The sequence below is a fragment of the Gymnogyps californianus genome, chromosome 4 (assembly GCF_018139145.2).
Source record: "Gymnogyps californianus isolate 813 chromosome 4, ASM1813914v2, whole genome shotgun sequence".
NCBI classification, from domain to species: domain Eukaryota; kingdom Metazoa; phylum Chordata; class Aves; order Accipitriformes; family Cathartidae; genus Gymnogyps; species Gymnogyps californianus.
Window position 1 is genome coordinate 14,913,727 of NC_059474.1, and position 19,308 is coordinate 14,933,034.

The window sequence follows — 19,308 nt, forward strand, 5'->3', positions numbered from 1 at the left end:
TGGTGGGAATTTCATCCACTTCAATAAAAAGACATTTATTATTACCTGAAAATTTTATTCAAACATCATATGTCACACTATACCAACTATATCATAGTATATCAATTATCAAGGATGTTGAGTACCTGAATGAAAGGGAAGAGCAGTCCGACTGCAAAGTTGGAAAGCCAGTTGACTGTCCCAGCTATCATGAATGCGGCTGGCCTCTGCGACTGCTGGAAAAACTCGCCGGTGAGGACAAATGGAATCCCACCTGAAACAGGGTCCAACAAATCAGTGGTTTTAGCAAATTTCCTCTGCCAACAGCTGTTTCACTTGCAGAGATGAACATGCTCTATGTTGCACACCTCAGTGACTAGCACTGCTCTGCAGGTCTCTGCTCAGGTGTATGCAGGGACTTCTGAGCCAGTAAAATGTGATTTGTCAAAATCATACTTCAGAGAAGTGACACTTCTCTCTTTCATGCCACTGCATCTCCTGTTTTACATCCTTTCAGTGACGGCAAGTAGGTAACAGAGCAGTGAATCCACACAACAGCTTCCAGAGTACCATGTGATGAGCCGTTTATTAAAAATGATTGTTTCTACTACAATGCTTGAAATTCTGAAAACTCAGAAATACTCCAAAATACTTTCAGACCTTAACAGTTGGAAAGATGGCTCCAAATAGATTAAACAGGGTTTTTTTATAATTATTACCCACTTTATTTCAGCAATAAAAAAGGCAAAACATTTGCTTCTCTATGAGCATACTTTTCATTGATGCTTATTTAATACATTCCCTTACTAGATATACTGCTGGCACTTCTGGCAAGGTCTATTTCTCCCATCAGCCAAGGACTCTGACCTCCGTAATAACAAGCTCAGTTGAATACCACATTTGTCACTCGTGTTTCCTTCCACTTAGGCAGTGGACTATTTTGTACAGCACTGGCATATTGCTGGCCTGACAATAACCCCCAGGGAACAGCTGTCTAGTAGCTGAAAGTCTCAATTTATGGTCTTTGGCTTCCTTCATTCCAATAGGATATTTCAATAGAAATATTTCTATTTTTATAGAATAAAACATGGATTGCATTCACTGATTGGCTACATATTTCAGTTAATGTTGCACATTAGACACGCATCTACTTGCAGAATTATTTCACCACAGTTTGGAGAACTGTAAACCTAGTAACATCAGTCAGGTCTTCAGTATTTTGGTGCTACCAATTTCTACCTCTACGTCCTCATGTGTGCCAGTATTATCTGCCTCACCACTTAGCTTTGTAGGTGAGATCCAAGTACACACATGCTATGTAAGTCCTTTCTCTGTTTTAAGCATTTTAACAAGTTAGTGTGAACAATCAAAAACATATTAATAGACACACTTCCTTTCAAAAACCTTTATAAAAATCCTGACGTCCAAAATACATATAAAGTAAAATAAAAACACCACCAAAGACTTATCCATCCACCGGATCTTCTCCTTGCATGTCTTTGCTTGATCTATGCGCTTACCTTATGCACTGCCCTTACTCTTGGACAGTTGTGAATACATCTCTAAGTGCTTTATAGTGACGCATTGTCATGTAGCCTCTCGTGCTCAATGGCACTACACTTAAAACACATGCACCAGAAGCTGTCCTATGAGCAGTATGAGATAGGAACTTGTAAACACGTAACAGGACATGCAGATGACACATGGTATCAGATATTCCTCCATTTCACATCTTCCAGATGTAGAGACCATGAGTATGTGCATAAAAGAAGGGCAACATGATGCAGCAAATGGCTATATATGTTAGTAGGCATCACTCTGCATCATCAGCTAATGTGACTTTTTGTGAGAACATATCTACAATGGTAGCAAAGGCTTCAACTGAACTTTCTGTCCCAAAGACTGCCAGTATAAATTACACCAAAAAAAGTACAGAGCAAATAAATTTATTTACTCCTACTTTATACACATGAAACTGAGATATAGAGAGTTTAGGCCATCCAAACTGCAGCTTAGTGTCTTTCTACAAGCCATATGTAGTATCTGAATTCTGTGACTAAAAAAAGGGACCTCTCCCAATACCACTTTGAACATGTAGAATAAGCAGCTGAACGTGCATAACAATGGAATTCAAGCAACGTGTGGTCTAACCATCCTTGGTGGCTTCCAGTACCTATTCTATCACACATTTGGGGTTTGGGTTCAAATGTTAAGATATGGCAGGCAAAACAACAACCAATCAATCACATCTGTTCCGTCAGCATCTGTTTTAGGTCTCAAATGCCATGTGAGGCAGTGGTTTGCCAGGGCACTTGCCCCTTGGAGAGAGGAACTGAAGGACTGGAAACACAGAAATCATGTAAGATGATTTATTTATGATCATTTATTCTGTCATGCCTTTGCTGTAGGACAATCTACAGAGGTGTTGCTGTTCTTGTCAGTATAATAAAAAATGTTGTTCGAGACCCATTTGGGAAAATACACATTGTACAAGAGAGGAAAAAAGCCAGAGGCAAAAAAAAGACAAAAAAAAGTACAAAGGGACAGAAACATATCAGAAAGCATAAATGTTATGGAAATAAAAATGCACGGACACTATCTTGGAAGAAGGTTCCTTGAAATTCAAATGTAATTTCTAGATACATATTAATCATCACTAAAATTTATTATTAGTCACACTTGCCACAAAAGCTCTTCAATCTAATTTGAAAAATAATCAATTAATCTAGTGATGGTAAAAATAGTATTTTGCAAAGTCTAAAAAAAAAAAGAAATTAGCAGCTCCTCTGAGGTCTTTTAAATCCCTGTAGAGGAATGGGAAAGGTGGCACAAACAGACCTCCAGATTTTCTCATGGCATAGACAAGCATCTCCATAGCATCACAAAACAGAGAAAGTCAGTTTCTGTAGAGGGATGACTTAAAAGAAATTATATGGAGGAACCAAGGAGCCTGAAAAGCAACAGATGAGTTATGTGAAAGACAGGGCAGGTCTAGAAACATGAGAAACTGAATGAAGTCAGGTCATTGCTGTATATTGCTATATGCCTGGAAGAGCAGAGACTTGACCTTGACCTAGGATGCAGAGCAGGGGATGCAAATGCCTGCCAAGAGCCATACCACTGTGAAGAACACACTCCACAACTGAGTGAAGTGAAAAAGAAATCTGGGCAAGCTGAAGGAAAAACGTAAAGCCTTAAGACACAAACTGTGAAGGCACCTGAGATCAGCTGAACCCATAGCCCCACGAGTCCATCCTCAGTCATTTCAAGGTGTCAGAGGTGTGCTCAAGTACCCCTTTTCTCCTGGAACTTGCTTTCTTTGAGATAGAAATCTGGGTGCATGGGGTTGAAGGAAGCTGTAGCATGCTTTGACTAGGTCAGCTGGATCCAGGCTGCAGAGATCAGAATATTATGGCATCTCACCAACCATTCCTTACAGAGTCAGTCTCCTTGCAAGGTCCCCTATATAATCACTAGGTCAGGTGGGTCCATACTGGCCTGTGTTCAAACATGGATGCTTGGAAAACACAGCCAAAAGCAATCCAACCAAACCACTGTATTTTTTGAAACAGTCTTTAAACATTTTGTCACGGGTTTTGCAACTTTAATATGTGTTTGAAGGTGGGTGAAATCATTTTACCAAAAAGCTAACTGATGTTCTTCCTCATGGGGGATGAACCTGGCATTAGCATTTCCCTTTGAAGGCTTTCCACACAATTCTCAGTAAAACAGCTTTATTTTAGCTCTGATCATAAAACCAAATATGTATATTAGGATTCCCTGTAGGTGTTTTTCAGCAAGGTAGCTTCTGAACATGAATTTAAAGAGGTAATGCATTGACCACAATAATTATAGTGATTCATTTCTAATACTTCGTTCTTTTCAGCATTGCAGTGAACATAATGGAAGATGCTCTTAATATACTGTAGTGCCATTAAAGAAAGGTTGTTATACCTGTTAGCATGCTATATCTATTGGAAGCTACAAATCTCTTATTGCAGAACTTTTATACCAATGGGCTGTTTAATGAAACTAGATTAAGCCCACATGACACAATTAGACATGCAACAATACTTCTATATCTGTGTATTTTATTCATTTCCCTCCATAATTAGTCCAGTTACACTTAGAATCAATGTCATGTGCTGGTAAACATCCAGAATCTGAACGCAATAGTCTTTTATGCATGAAATTGGAATGCCAGAACACAAATAATATTCTTGGTATACGTCTACAGATTTTCAAATATATATTTAAATTTGCACAAGTATTAACATGTTTTCTTATGAAAAATTAAGTACACATATTTACTGTTTTGTTCAGTGAGCAGTTATAAATACATACTGCTTAGCAGAAGTTACTCGATTCAGTGCAAAAATCTGAATACAGAAAACATGAAAAAGGAAGGAAAATACTGAGATCCTCATGCTGTTTTTATCCAGTACCTAACTGGGAGTTGAAGTCATGGCTATATACATGATTTATGAAACGAGACTGTTAAAAGAATAAATGCCTAATACAAATCAGGGAGATTTATTACGCTGGTAAATCGCCTCTGAAGACGATGGAAACTTTGTGCCCTAAGAACCAGTAAAGAGAAAGGAACTCACTCCCTGAGCCAGCAGCTCATCTCTCAATACACACTCAAGACAAAACTGTGTCTTCAGGCAGTGGCTCCACAGCCAGCCGTAGGGTTTCCAGCCCCACCAGGAGGACCACCCGTGGCCACGCAGCCTAGGGGCCTCCTGCATGACTCAGCACTCCAAATTCTGCCCGTACAGGAGGGAGACTGGAAATCCTGAGAGCCCTGATTAGGGCAAGAGCTCCCAGACTTTCCAACACCATGCTTGGAGAGGAAGGAGTCTCCAAAGTGAGAAGTTTTGAGAAAACAGACAAGTACTTTGCAACAATGTTCTGTTTTGGGGAAAAAAAAAGTCTGTGCCGCTCTAGACAAGATCAAGCAAAACAGCTTTTGACTGAAAGGCAAGGCATGTAGAGAACACTGATATATCCTAATAGGGTTGGGAGATAAAGTACTGTCTCAATGAAAGGCTTCAGTATTTGCAATTCAAGGGGCAAAAGACAACTGTAGAGGGCAGCTGTGGACGAGAAGCAATAGAAGTGAGACAAAGAACCTGCAAGAAAACTGCTGAAAAACAATCCGATATTCTTCAGTGAGAGAGCAAAAGGCTGTTAGTTTCTACCCAGACCTTAGCTACTAAAAACAAACAAATAAAAAACCCCAACCAACCAACCAACCAATACCCCAAAAAATCCCCACCAAACCTCATGGGAAAATATACTGCAGGAGTACTGCCAGTGAGGGATGCAATGCAACTACTGAGTTTCTTCCATCTCTATGAGTCTACACATAGAATAAGAATTTTGCAAAATACATATCTCAGTCTTTAAAGAGGTGTTCTGTAACCTGTCAGATTATTTTAACTTATACATCATATTTGATAGAATAATACCCCACCAAATAACAACATTACATAGTCAGATATGATGGCTGTATTGCTCAGCTAATCCTATTCAGAGAACTGGGAGCAGAACATGCGATAGGGGTGTCCTGACTCACAGCTTCATGCTACAGACTCTGCTGTCTCCATGGGAGAGCTGTTGATCTCATCTACCACAGAATTAACCAAAACAGGCACTTCGCTTGTATAAAACAGTATAATTCATTAACCACATTAATTTGTACCATTTGAAGAGCCTGGTCTATTCTGCCTTAGATTAAAGCCCACTTGAATAAAGAGCATTTAAAGCTAAGTCAGTCTATGGCAAACTAAAAGTGCAAACCATAACACCAAATTAGAAAACATAAATAATATAAAACCTTGCAAAACCCAACAATATAATCAATAGTACCTATAGTTATTAACAGTCTAGTTTTTAATACAATATTGTGTGGAAAGGGTTTTTGCATTGATTAACTGGCCTTTGGTTTAGCATCTATAAAACCTGTTACTCTAACAGCATATAGAAAGCCAGTTCTGGAGGTATTCTGAACGTTGTTGGTGCAAGGTAACCCACATCATTCAGGGTAAATAAATAAGCTAAGCAATGGCACGGAACAAAAATATTGATATACTCTGTTGTAACATCGTTAGTTAAAATGTTAATTCTTGGTTCTCAGGTAATTTACACTAAAATGGTTGACATACAGCAACAAGGCTGTTAGCTGATGAGGAACCCACACAATATTCTTTCTACGTCCATTTAGGTTACTATTTCTAAAGCAGACAGTCCATGTAATTTTGTAATGCAAAAGACATAAGAATACCCTTATTTGAACCATCTGATTTCTTCTTCAGTGAAATTCTCCCCCTCTTGAATAATAATTAGTGCATTTTCCTATAATTTTTAGTTCCATAAGGCAGTGCTCTCAAGCAGAATTTTATGAGCAGTCATTTACTGACGGAATCATTTTTCTCTGAAAATTTGTTTAATGAAGGCAAAACACTTACTACATAAGTGATGAACCCCAATAATTTCAGTACTTTTAAGATACTGTTCTTTACATGAGTTAAAATAATTCCTTTTAAATACAGCTTTTTCCTGGAAGCCTGAGTAATATCTTCAATTTTTAATACCTTTTCCTTTTTTGCTTTTTTTATTGTAATAGAAACCAGCAGTTCAGACATAGGCCATTCCACCAACTGCTGTACAAATCCAATACACCTTTTTTTGGTGTTTCGGTAACACTTTCAATCTGGTGGGGTATTTTGCGATTTTTTTTTTTTAATTGTTGGGTTTTTTTTGTGCTGGCCTTTTTTTTTTTTTGTAAAAACTGAACATCAACATTAAATTTCTACTGTGGTATTTAGCAATATTTCTTTTTGCTTCACCATTATAATTCTGCGTAACTACTGAAGAATAAAATACAATTAAAAAATACACTCAACTTTTAACTACATGTAAATGCTCTTTTAAACATTTCTGCTATATTTTCAGACTCACTTTATCATAGCAGAACCCTAATTCTAGCCTGACTTTCTGTTCTTCTATTTGAACGTGAAGAAAAAAATTCTTTACTGAGCTATGACTAAGAGTCTTTATGATATAATTAATTTATAATTATTCTCAGTAACAATGGTGATCAGACACTGATTAACATCACTTCTATTAATATGACATTATTAAAAACAATGATCTCAATGACAAGATCAATGATGAGAGAGTTTTTACTTTAATAAAAGCACGGAAGTGTCCCTTACATTTTCATCTTTCATTACTATACAGACGGCAGTATCGTGGAAATACCTGGATTAAAAGACTCACAAGTGCGTTCAGTCCTAGGTAAGTGAAATATTCATACAGTCACATTCCCCTGAAAGTCTCTTACTGCTGTTTATTTAGCTTTCTACATAGTCGGCTGGCTATCAAGAAACACTGTCTAGACCCTAGAGCAACTTTCATTGCAACATAAAACTAGTAAACATTTGTATTTAAATGCTAGCCATGGAGCTTAGCCAAAAATAGATGAGATGAACTTAAAACTTTTCTTTGCTGTGCATTGTGCCTGGGCACAAGGAAAATAAAATATTTTTATTGTCTTACATTCATTAGTTCTACATGTACTGTTCTACGTATTTATTAGTTTGCACTTTTGTAAGTATAAATATTTTATACTAATTCACAGAAGAAGCAGTATATATTTTTAGTAGGCTTCCTATATCCAGTCCTCATTAATCTGAATAAGGTACCTAAGTTACTTACACAGCTTTTGAATAAATCAATTTTTCATGGTTACATGAAGCTCTAAAACACATGGGTGCATTTTTCCAGCAGTAAATTTCTTAAGTGTTGGAGTTGTGAGCCATCAGCAAGTAATTAACAATCATTCAGGAAAACAGGCTAGTTCAGGTAAGAGGAGTGCTCTCAAGTGTTAAAGCATTCACATTTTGAAAGCTTCAATTAAGATAATTTGTAACATCTATTGTTAAAGGGAAAAAGTTCATAAGTTTTCCTGCTGCTAAGAACTCCGTGTGTCATCTCCAGCAATTCCTTTAACCAACAGATACGGTTACCTTTCAAATACTAGGGGTTCATTTTTCTTTAGTACTTCCACTAATTATAATTGAAATCACTTCTGTAACAGAACTGTTAAAAGCTACACATTCACTCTATGCTGCTCTTTAAAGAGAGAAGTATTCAAACAAAACATAAAACAGGTAATAATCCCAAAATATATGTTGAATGACACTGTATTTAATATATTCATGGGTCATGTTATCTTCCCCCCCAAAAAAATTCAATGAAGATGCGGCCAGATTGAAAGCAATTCTAGTTTTATTTCTTAACAACCCAAAAACTCAGTTTGTTCACTGAAAGCAACCAAAAGAGAAATTCTTATGCGCAGCCCTTAAACTTCACATCCTGTCATCTCCTTGACTTAATAGAAGTAATTGAAAATCCTCCTGCCCCTAAGCGTAGGCAGGAGCTTTTTCCATTGCTAGAGAAAACCAGAAAAGGAAAGGTAAATCAGATCTCCTGCTGCTGTGCTTCACAGCCCACATAAATTAAAGCAACGGCATTAATATGTCAGGCCATGATGGCTGACAGCTGGGAGGCTAAAATGCCAACCCTAAGGCTACCTGTGTTGGCTGGATGGCAGCCTGCAGTAATGGAGTGGCACAACGGGGCAGGGGATGGGGCTAGAGATCCCTCAAAAAAATCTGCAACTGAGACTGGTGTGTATTGCATAATAATTACATATCTCCAGGTTATTATGAGTTCCTGAACTGGACTGTAACTCACATTTGGAATATTTAACTGCTCTTAGTGCAGCATGTTTTAAATCTACTGTTGTGCCCACAAAAGCCTTACAACTATCAACAAACCAAACCTTTTCTTAAATACCTGGTAAAACTAAAGGTTATTTCTGCACAAATACTCTCTGTATCTGATGCAGGAACTATTTGACATTATCAAAGGATGCTTATCTGCTGGAAAGACTGTAAAGGCTTCTAGTTTACAGAATAAAAGAAATTTTGAAAATTAACCTAAGCTTTCAAATCTACCACTTCTTAAATATACAGCAAGACGAGTTTATTTGTTTCTTTTTAACATCATATACTTTTCTAGTACAAAAAGACTTTTTTTTCCACTCAAGTAAGCTCCAAACTCTTTCTCAAAGTGGACTAAAAGAATGCCTCTGTGGGAGGCCATGAGCATTAGAAATTCTTACATCACACTCTAAGTGGAGAAGCTAAAACAACATCACACAAAGCTTCTGTAAATGCCTATTTCAGGCAGTAATACTGATGCTGCCTTTCATTTCAGTACTTTTATGTCTACATGTGTGCTATCACACCTTTGTTTGTGTTTCACATCCAAGAGAAGATTTTTTTTCTTCCCTGATGGCATTTCAGATTGAACAAGCCTCATGACTTTCAAAGTGACCCTTTTATCACAACCACTCTGCTGTCAATACAGCTGCACGCTGGCATTCAGAGTAAGAGCACAGGCTGATTTAAACTTTAAATACCAAAATATCCTTGATACACCTTGGGGCACAGCAATGATTTCCTCTGAATTTTCTTTTGTTTACTTCATAATGTCAATTTAACACATGCTGAATATACCACTATCATGTTTCTATGGTATCTGTATTCAGCTGTGCTAGGAAAGACTTCACTCACATCCCATAAACCATGACAAGTATTATAAAACTCAATTATAAGACAAAACTCTCAAAAAAGAGAAAAAAAGTGAAACATTTTTCTGAAATGGTCTGGTTTGTTAATGTTTCTTAGCTGTGTCTGAAAATGCAATCACTATAAAAAGCAACAGTCAAAAAATGAAGGTCTCACTACCATAAAATTACTATTTTTTCAAATTCCATCAGAATGTGAATTTTATTGATTTCCCTTTTCTGTGATGAGAGTGTGACTGGAAACATACCACTGATCTGATTTTGTCATCCTTATGCATACTGAATAGGAACTTATTTTAAAAGTAGGAATCGAAGCAAAATCACACAGATTCATGTTTGATCCTATTCACACTAAATTCAGCCTTACATGAACTCCACTGAAGTCAGCAGGACTTCTTCTGAAGGGAAGTGCTACTCATCCACAGAAATACCTACAGGATTTAGGACCAGAAAAACTACTTCTAAGATGTTACACAGCATAAGACAGTAAAGTCAGATGCCCTGAAGCCACTGTGTAAGGATTAACCAGAGACTCCTGCTTTCTTCTCACCGTAGCACCACTGATTTAAAAATAGCAGCTATTGATGTAAATTAAGTCAGGGGCTGCATGCTCTACGTCATGACCAGCTAGAAAATCCTCTCTGAGAACATGCTCATCTTTGCAGACACGTGGGCTTTTGACAAATGGAAACAAAGAAAGACTTCATACAGAGGATCAAACATCTCACTTCGAGATAAAGGAAGAACACAGGACTTGGAGATAAAGGAACCCAGGATCAGATTGGATCATCTGGTTCAAATCCAATCCTCAGCCGTTTCAGGCAGTACTTAATTTATAAAACTCATTTGTTTAGTGTCTCCTTTTGCTGTTTCCATTGAGAAGCTGATACAGAACTTAGCTCCTCTAGTGGCTAGGAGTTTTCTTCCAATTTCTATTCTAAATTTATTCATGGCTAGCTAGCACCTAAGTTTGGGTCTTTGTTGTTATTTTCAGCAGCAACATTTGCCTTCAGCTTATTCTCCCTTCTCAGCATTATTTTGCCTTTTGCCCATGTATTTAGAAACAGAAATCATACCCTCAGTCTTTTTTGTTAGACACTATAAAGTTATTCTGTATCTTTTCATATAAAAATCTATTTTATTCACCTTCATAGTATCCCTTCTTTGCAGCCTTCCTGTGCTAACTGCAGCATGAGCAGTTTTGTGCTCCAACATTCAGCTTTAAGTCATCATCTCAAAAATGATGACAACACAATGAGCATTTTTCACATTACAATAGAGAGACAACGCATGACAATATGATGCATCAGGTCTCTAAGAAAATATGTAAAAGAATGTGCATATAGAGTGTTAATAAAAAACAATCTTTCAAATGACTTAGATAAAATATAAACAGCTATGGAGAAGTCTTCCATGTGATACTTATAGATATCATTCTTATATTCTCCCTCAGCTAACTGGCATTTTCAGACATCCTTAAATCCTCACCCTGTTCCTGAGTTTCTAAGCCTCTTTTTCTCTCCAACTGCATGCAGTTATACATGCCGTATTACTAGAAATGGGTAAAATGTGAAGGATGAACTGAGATTTCAATGAAATCACTAATCTCAAACTTGAAGTGCCACCAAAATAACACAAATTTCCAGCACAAAGATGGCTTGAGTTATAATCAGGCAATGGATATAAAAGCAGCTCCTCAGATTTCTGGAACTTCCCCTAGTGTTACTGCTTGTTGTAATAAAAGCTGGGTTTTTTTCCTTCCAGAGGACTCCAAGGAACTCCTGGGGAATGTTCGATGGAAGAAGGAACGTTACCGCATGCCTGCCTGTGCACATGTGTGGCTGAACTCCCTCCCAGCCACAATGGTCAAAGGAAGGGCAACACACTTGTGCTATGCAAACACTTTTTACAGATCTTACTGCAACGATAGGGTCTTCGGTTATTTCTATTTATTCCCAATGGTAAAATAAGTCCAGTGCTCCAGTTCACTGTGTTTCCAGAGCCACCAAATTTGCAAAGATTTGATTTGAAAGAGACAATACTTTTTCAATGTCTGAAAGAAGGTGATAAAGGAAGGATTACTTCAAAGCCAGGTATATTATTAAAACAGTCCACCTCCTCCTACCCTTTCATTTAGTTAAAGACAGCCATCATACCTAACCTCCCCCACCATGGTTTCCTTTCCCTTCTCTGCAGCATTGCCTTCTTCATTTATCAAAACTGGATAGAAAGGTGTTACACTTAAACAGAATATTCTTCTAAGGAAAAAATATCAATAAATCTCTTCATACAAAGATAATGTATGGAAATGCTTTGTGCCAAGTTTTCAAAGTTCTCAAGGTCTGATTGTATTTTTGTCATGCTTATTTCCACTGGGAAGGTTATCTGGAAGTCCATGCCAACATTGCTGTAATCCCCAATTAATCAGCTGATTGTTTTTTTTCCCCACGTGTTCCACCATCTGGGGTGAATCTCTTGACACATGGCAGAATAGCCATTCTCTGGTTCAGAGAACGAACATTTAATTGTTTTATACAAATTGGAAAAGCATCAAAACCAAAGACTGCAAGCCCCTCATCCCAAAGTGCATGGCAGACTCCCTGACAAGTGGAGTCATCATCCTGCAGGCAAATAAGGAAACTGGATTGCACACATTCTGGGTCAGTTGTTTTTGTTGTTGTTGGTTTTTTGTTTTGGTTTTTTAAACTATTCGGCTGGTAGATAAAAGGGGCCAATCTCCAGCAGCTTTATAAAACTATCTCCAATCACCCAATGCACACACATACAGATATTTTTCAATTCACCCAGCAAAATCAAAAATCACTTGTTTGCACAGCAACTTTTGCAAAGGCACAATGGGTGAACTGGGAATACAAGTAAACAGATAAAAATAGGCAGAACCTACACTTTTTCTGTTTAAGTCAGATTTTAGTTTGGTCTTCCAGAAAGAGACATCGATTCTGCAAGCACAGTTCAACATGCCAGTGTTCAGTGTCCACGAAGAGGCAGCCACACAGGTTTAATTGAGAAACTGGGGATAACTGTTTTTAGCTTTTCCTTTTTCCTTAAATAATATCTAAGACAAAGTTAAAGAAGGAAGACATTTCGCATGTACCTAAGCCCATTTATCACTACCCAAATTTCCAAGGAGCTGCACATTATTTACCCACTCAGTAAAGGCATTCCAAATGCATTTGCTCATGATGCCTAACCTGAACAGCACAAATGCTTTTGTGGAGATACTGAAAATGTTCTCATACTATTTTTCTTTGTTTTCTCTATTGATTTTTGGTTTTTTGCTTGTTGTCTCCTTAGGAGCCAGAACCAATCCCTCAGTCCTTTCTATTTACTCTTTGCTGGATGACAATTCTTCAGTTGAAACATATCCTATATTTATTTCAGGTCAAATGTGTGACCAAGAAAAACATTTCCATGAAGCTTCTGCCTTTTTCTTGAAGTGAAAACTGTAAAATTATTTACTAAAATGTTCCCATAATCAAAAGTAATATTGGAAAGCAGTATGTTTCTCTGCAACCAAATACCCCCATTTGTGTATAATTAACCAAATAGGCACAATGAAGCAACTGTCTGGAACAGCATGGCTCCCTAATCTATAAAACAATAAGTGATTTTTGAAGGGTATTTTTCTTTCAGATCATAGATTGACTATCTTGAACATAAGGGTTCCTTTAATTTTTAGTAAATGAAAGCTTTCTGCTGTTTGTCTTTTGATAAAAATGATGAAGTACCAGATCACACGCATGCCTGAACGTACCTGTTGTTAGCACTACTGTTTCAGTCACTACCAATATGCCTAAAAAACATCTGCAAGCTGAAAAGCCGAGTTCAGAAAAATGAAACAAATAAAAAACCCTCAGAGTTTATAGTAACAGCTGATCCTAGCTGTAAAGGAGCAGATGGGACTCATCCATATGCTATCAGAAAGTGGGAGACCACACAACATCTAAGCTATCAAGAAAGTATCAGATGTTCTAAAAAGAGAGAAAATATTGTATTTTTAAAGGCAACTTTATGCTCTAGAAAGTTATAGCAGTATTTTTATAAGCTCAATTCCTCATGTTATTTACTATTTTCAGATGGGATAATTCTTCCAAGTACCAATAGCTCAATGAACGTAAACTGAATTCATCCTAGATTAAGATCTGTATCTATAGACTCATTACAAACCATGTAGGATTACTCTGAAGAATGCTGAAATGCTCTAAATAACTACAGGAGGAATTAAATAAGATACTGAGCGTTAGTAATACCATGACAACAGTACCTGTTTAACCAATACAAACAAATGACACTCACAACTTCAACAAAAGGCTAAAAACATTTAAAATCTGCAACTTAATAATAAAGAATATACATTAATTTTCTTGGGGAAAAACCCTTTTACTGACCAGAAAGTTGGGAAGTTATTCCTATACTTCAGCCTTGTCTCATTAAACTACTAGAGTGCTACAAAAGGATACTAGATATTGAAGTGTGACGTCTTCCTGATAAAGGGGTGTCATAAAATATCACTGAAGGCGGCAATAAGAAATAGCCATTCAGTCCAGAAAAATCTGGGGTGATAAGGTAAAAGTCTACAAGATCACAAGAAACTTGAAGGAGGAAGGGGATCAGTTGTTCTGTTTCTTCCAATGCAAGACCTAAAGGGCATCACACAAAGTACAACAAAGGATGTGTTTATGAGAGGTGGTAGACATGTAGTTTTCTTTGCCAAAGAATGCTAAAATTTTGCACAGTTTCAGACAGAGAATGAACAAATCCATGGAAGACTACAAAAATCTTAGAAACTATGTCTCAGGAAGACCCTAAGCCAAAAACAATGTGTACTGGTTCTGGAAAAGTGTCTCACCTGCTTGCCCTGTTTGTACTTTTCTCTAGACACTGTCTTACAGCCACTGCACTGGAGATGTGTTCAAAAATATGTTCTTTCCTATGTACTTCCTCTTCCTAAAACTCTAACATTAGTAGGAAATGAAAGATAAGGTTGATTTTCAGCAGTGACTTTCCCACTAAAAGAAACTATGTTTTTGTGTGCCGTGATACTCCACTGGCATTGCACACTTCCCTGAGGAAAAACTTAGTTCCTTAGTGTATGTATGATATATATATATGTATATGCTGTATCTGTCACATATAAGGTATGTTAGTATAACTGTCACAGTATATTTCTGAACAAAACAAAGCCGATTTTAAATCAATTGATAATTGCTTGTGAGTAGTACTTGCCCTATCTAGGAAGATCCAGAACTTCAGATTTCCCACTGGACTACAGAGTTCCGAAATAAAAAAGCAGAAGTACAAACTACTCAATTTTGATCTTTGTGTAGTAATTAAGGACTCAGAATCCTTGGTAGCCTGCTCGAGTGTCTATAAGCAAAAAGCTTTTCCTTATAGTCACTCTGCATCTTTCTTGTTTCAACAGACGCCTTTTGTCTCTCAAGCACTCCACCACACAGCACCAACAGGAGCCTGGCTCTGTCATCGCAACACCCTCCTCCTAGGTACTGGGGCTGCTCTTACGTGCCCCAAAGCTGTCTCTTCTCCAGGCTGAAGCAGTCCAGCTCACCCAGCGCCTTCTCACAGGGCTCCTGTCACTGACTTGATGACTCTCCAGTGGACTTGCCCCAGCTTATTGAAGTCTTTCCTGTACGGGGGGGCGGGGGGGGGAGGGGAGCAAAACTTGACACAGTAATTGCACTCAAATATTGAAGTTGTGCCTTGTGATACAAAAAGCAGTGGATGCAAAGTGGATGTCTCACTTTTTGGTAGTATTTTCTTTGTTCAGAAAAAAAATATATATGCTCTCTTCTCATTCATCCATCTTAAAATATGGCTAATAATGGAAGTTGCTTTCATATTCTGAAAGAGAACTGCTCCCAGCTAAGAGGTAGCAAAGTAGTTCAGGTCTCCTAAGCGCCACTAAACAGAACAGAGAAGTTTCACTGAAGATAAATCTGGCCCCATTAAAGTCAGCTAAAATATTGCTATTGATTTACAGAGGAAATAGAATATGATTCTTCGCAACTCCTTCTCAACAGCTGAAGTGTCATTTACCAAAATTTTCATAAAAAGCAAATCAATGTTCAATGCTACTGAGATATTCCCACTATTGTCAGGTATTACAAATGTTTGAACATACACAGGAAAGGTGGAGAGGCCAACTAGGTAGCTCCTGGTACAGTATTAAAGTTCTTTGGCTTTAAAAGCAATGAGCAAAGTGAAAAACACAAAAGAAGATTTAATTTTAAAGAATCTCTGTAGAAAGCAAGTAATACCAAACAAAAGCTGTTTGTCTTGCGTGTATCTACAGACACTTTGCTCCAAAGAGAGTGCAAAGTACAACAGAAAATCCTGAATAGCATCAGTAAAGGGAAAGAAGCTAAATGAAGAAAACCAGAATCCATTCTGAAGAATGGTGAGGTGAAGGAGAAATGTAGAGGGTTAATCTTAATATGCTGAAAATATAACACGTAAGAACATATTGATCTGGAAGTTCTAAAAATCAGTGGAACACGTCTGTCATATGGAAAAAATTACAACTTGTTTCAACAGAGTTTTTTAGAAAAAACAAAGGTAGATGTTGCAAGTAGCTGCACTTAAATTGTTTGAGCTACTTAAAACACTGGAAGGGAAGTTTTCAAGAAGTTTCAAGTCAACATTTGACCTTCCTTAGGTATTCAAAATGCAAGAGCAGTTCTATTCCACAGAATTCTTCTTTCAAAAAAAATCTCAATCTAAGAAACATACGTCAGCAATACTAGAGACTTAGATGAACCTGAGATTTGTCCTTACAGAGGGATAAAGGGATTGCAAGATTTTTTGCAGTATTTGCCTTGCAAGAAGAGCTGGAGGTGAGGAAGGAGAACAGTCTTCATAAGCCACCTACAGTCCAACATTAGGTGCGTTAATGACCCTAGTCAAGCCTGCTTGACTTGTCTGTCTTCCAGTCAGCTACCATACGCAAAGGAATAAGCACAGAGATTAGTGACAAACTATTTTTCCAGAAGCAAGGGGAAAAGGAATATTTTGGTCTTCTCCCCATTTTCCTCTAAAGGAGCATAATTTTTCCTCAGCTTTTCCAAAAGAGGATCCACAGAATTACAGCAATGTTTCATTAGTCACACAAAACATCAGCTGCTCTTTCTTTCCCCAAATAAACCACAATCAATTAATTAGATAACTTCAGTGGTGAAGACGTACATTTGATTAATGTTTAATGTCAAACTCCTTATAAAGAAAAAGAGGCAATAAATGGTGCCTGAAAAAAACCTGAGAACTCAGGGTAACAGAAGTCTTACTTTCAGGTTTACAGCTGAACAACTGTGAAAAAACTCCTAAAAAGCAGCTGATTTTTCCCCTTTTTGTGGAGAACAGTTTGTAAGACAATCTTTGAAAATTTAAGCACTGTTTTGACATCTTATTCTGTATGTGAATTGAATTTGGATTAAATTCCTCTTTATCTGCAAATTTTTGTTAACATTTCATTATTTGATAACTGCAGGATCCAATTCTGATCAAGTATCTGAAGGCTAGACCAATACTGTTCAGAGAAAATACCACACTCAGGCAAATATTTGCATATTATGCATATCTATTAAAATGCGTTTTCCAAAGATATGATACAATTAGAATCACAGGATAAATTAGGTTGGAAGGGACTTCTGGAGTTCAGCCTCTGGTCAAAGCAGGGCCAGTTGCTCATGAACTTGTCCAGCTGAGTTTTGAATAGCTCCAAGGATGGACATTTCATGGCCTCTTTCAGCAGCACCTTCCAGTGCTTAACCACACTCAATATAAATTTTTTTCTCCTCTATCCAGTCAGAATTGCCCTTGCTGAGACTTGACTGTTGCTCTTGTCTTTTCATTCTACACTTCTAAGAAAGGTCTGGCTTTATTACTTTTTTATACCTTAAACATGTTCTGTGTTAAAGAAAATGAAATACAATTATTACACCCTGTGAATACTGGATTTGTCTATAAAGTTGTATCCATCTCTAAGTAATCAAAACTAGGCTGGCAAAATAGCTCTGATAAACTCATTACAACCTACAAAAACAGTTACCTGAGGGCATCAGATCTGAAATGCATAAAATCAGTAGAGAACTGCCAGACAAGAAGCAGCTGCACCATCAGGACATCTACCTTTTCCATCATCTTCCTAAAGAGAGTATGTGTAAACCCTCTTGCACAATGCTTCTCTATCTTTGGAAAGGAAGAGAAGAAAGGAACCACACACAACTGTCCCCTTCCTCCCCCTCCACCAGTGTCCCATTTGTATCCTACCAGCATTGAACTGCTAACACAAGCATTGATAAATAAAACACTCAGCTTCCAGTCTGAGTGTTTTTTATAGTTTTACAAAATCATAGCAATCCTACAATAATAGCCAACATTTTAATTTGGTACTGATTGAAATTTAGGCACTAGTTCTCAATTACGCTGACACCTAAGTGGGAATGCATGTGCACACGGGTTTTTATCAAGAATATTGCTATCACTTTGTGTTGCTATCACCTTTTATTGTCTTAGACCCCTTGTGGTCTTCAGATAAAAGTGAAGATCCCTACAAGCAATTTGGTAACATAGTGCCAGTGCAAAAATACCTCTGCTTTGATGTACAAAGAAACATGAAAAAATATAGACATACCTGGTCCAATGCAGAACGATGCAATAATTGCAAGGATGCAAAATATACTGAGGTAAGGAAGCCAATGCACGGTTTTCTGGGTAGAAAAAGACATTCACGTTAAGTATATTGTACATTATCACCAATATTTAAAAAAATCACAGATAATAGATAGTGTTTTCCATGATTCTTTATCTATTTCAGAATTTAGTCTAGGATTGCTTTAGAAAATCACAGTATTTCTGTAGAACCTTATTAGATGATTCGTATTAAAGGTCTTGGTCTCTGTGGAATCCCTGTAGAGAAACACTAGAAAAGCTCTTGCACCACAGAAGTCACAACTCTGAAAGTTTACAACTTCTTGTGCTAATGTTCAAGCCAACCTGGAAAAAAGTTTTTCTTTCCATTGAACAGATTCAGCGCCTCCATCCTCCTCAGGTATTTCGGTCATGTTTAAAAAGAGCAACTATGATGGCCCATAGAGCTTCAAAGTTCACCAGTTAAAGGCTGGGCTAAAGTCTAGACGTGACAGGCTGCCTTTCAGTAGAACAGCTGTATCTGAACCTTAGCAAAGCACGTGAAAGCCACAGTCCGGGGATTTTTAGCCATAATCTGATTTTGCAGACAAGGAGGGCCATGTGTGCAAACAACAGGTACAGTGGAAAAGAGAACAAACTACAAATGGTTCTTTAAGGGACCTGTAAATGGAATAACCTATTTTCCTCACAAGGCAATCTTTTTTCTACTTCTAATTAGATTTTTCTTTATTCAGACCTCTAAATGATAGGAACTTGAAATACAATGAGCAATTTCTACTGAGTTTTCAGGACACTCTTTCTTAATCATGTATGTGAATGCTTGATAATAATACTAACAGATGGGAAAAACCCATGGATTCCCATTCCTTTCTCTCTTCATCAGTGGGTTTTTTTTCCATCAGCAAAGTGTGAATGCCATTTTTATTAGAATTTTACTATTTTGCAAAGTTGGTTAAGATATGTATAACTGTAGTATCACA

At 37.4% G+C, this 19,308-nt stretch overlaps 1 protein-coding gene across 3 annotated transcripts in view; it reads right to left on the reverse strand.

Moving 5' to 3' along the window:
• The window catches only part of SLC2A9 (solute carrier family 2 member 9), a 126,935-nt gene that overhangs the window by 20,819 nt on the left and 86,808 nt on the right, over window positions 1-19,308 (reverse strand). For all 3 annotated transcript variants that reach the window (XM_050895777.1, XM_050895776.1, XM_050895775.1), the window contains 2 exons: window positions 18,312-18,387; window positions 126-253 (listed from right to left, as the gene is read on the reverse strand). In XM_050895777.1, coding sequence (XP_050751734.1) covers window positions 126-253; window positions 18,312-18,387 — 204 coding nt within the window. The remainder of the gene's footprint in view (window positions 1-125; window positions 254-18,311; window positions 18,388-19,308) is intronic.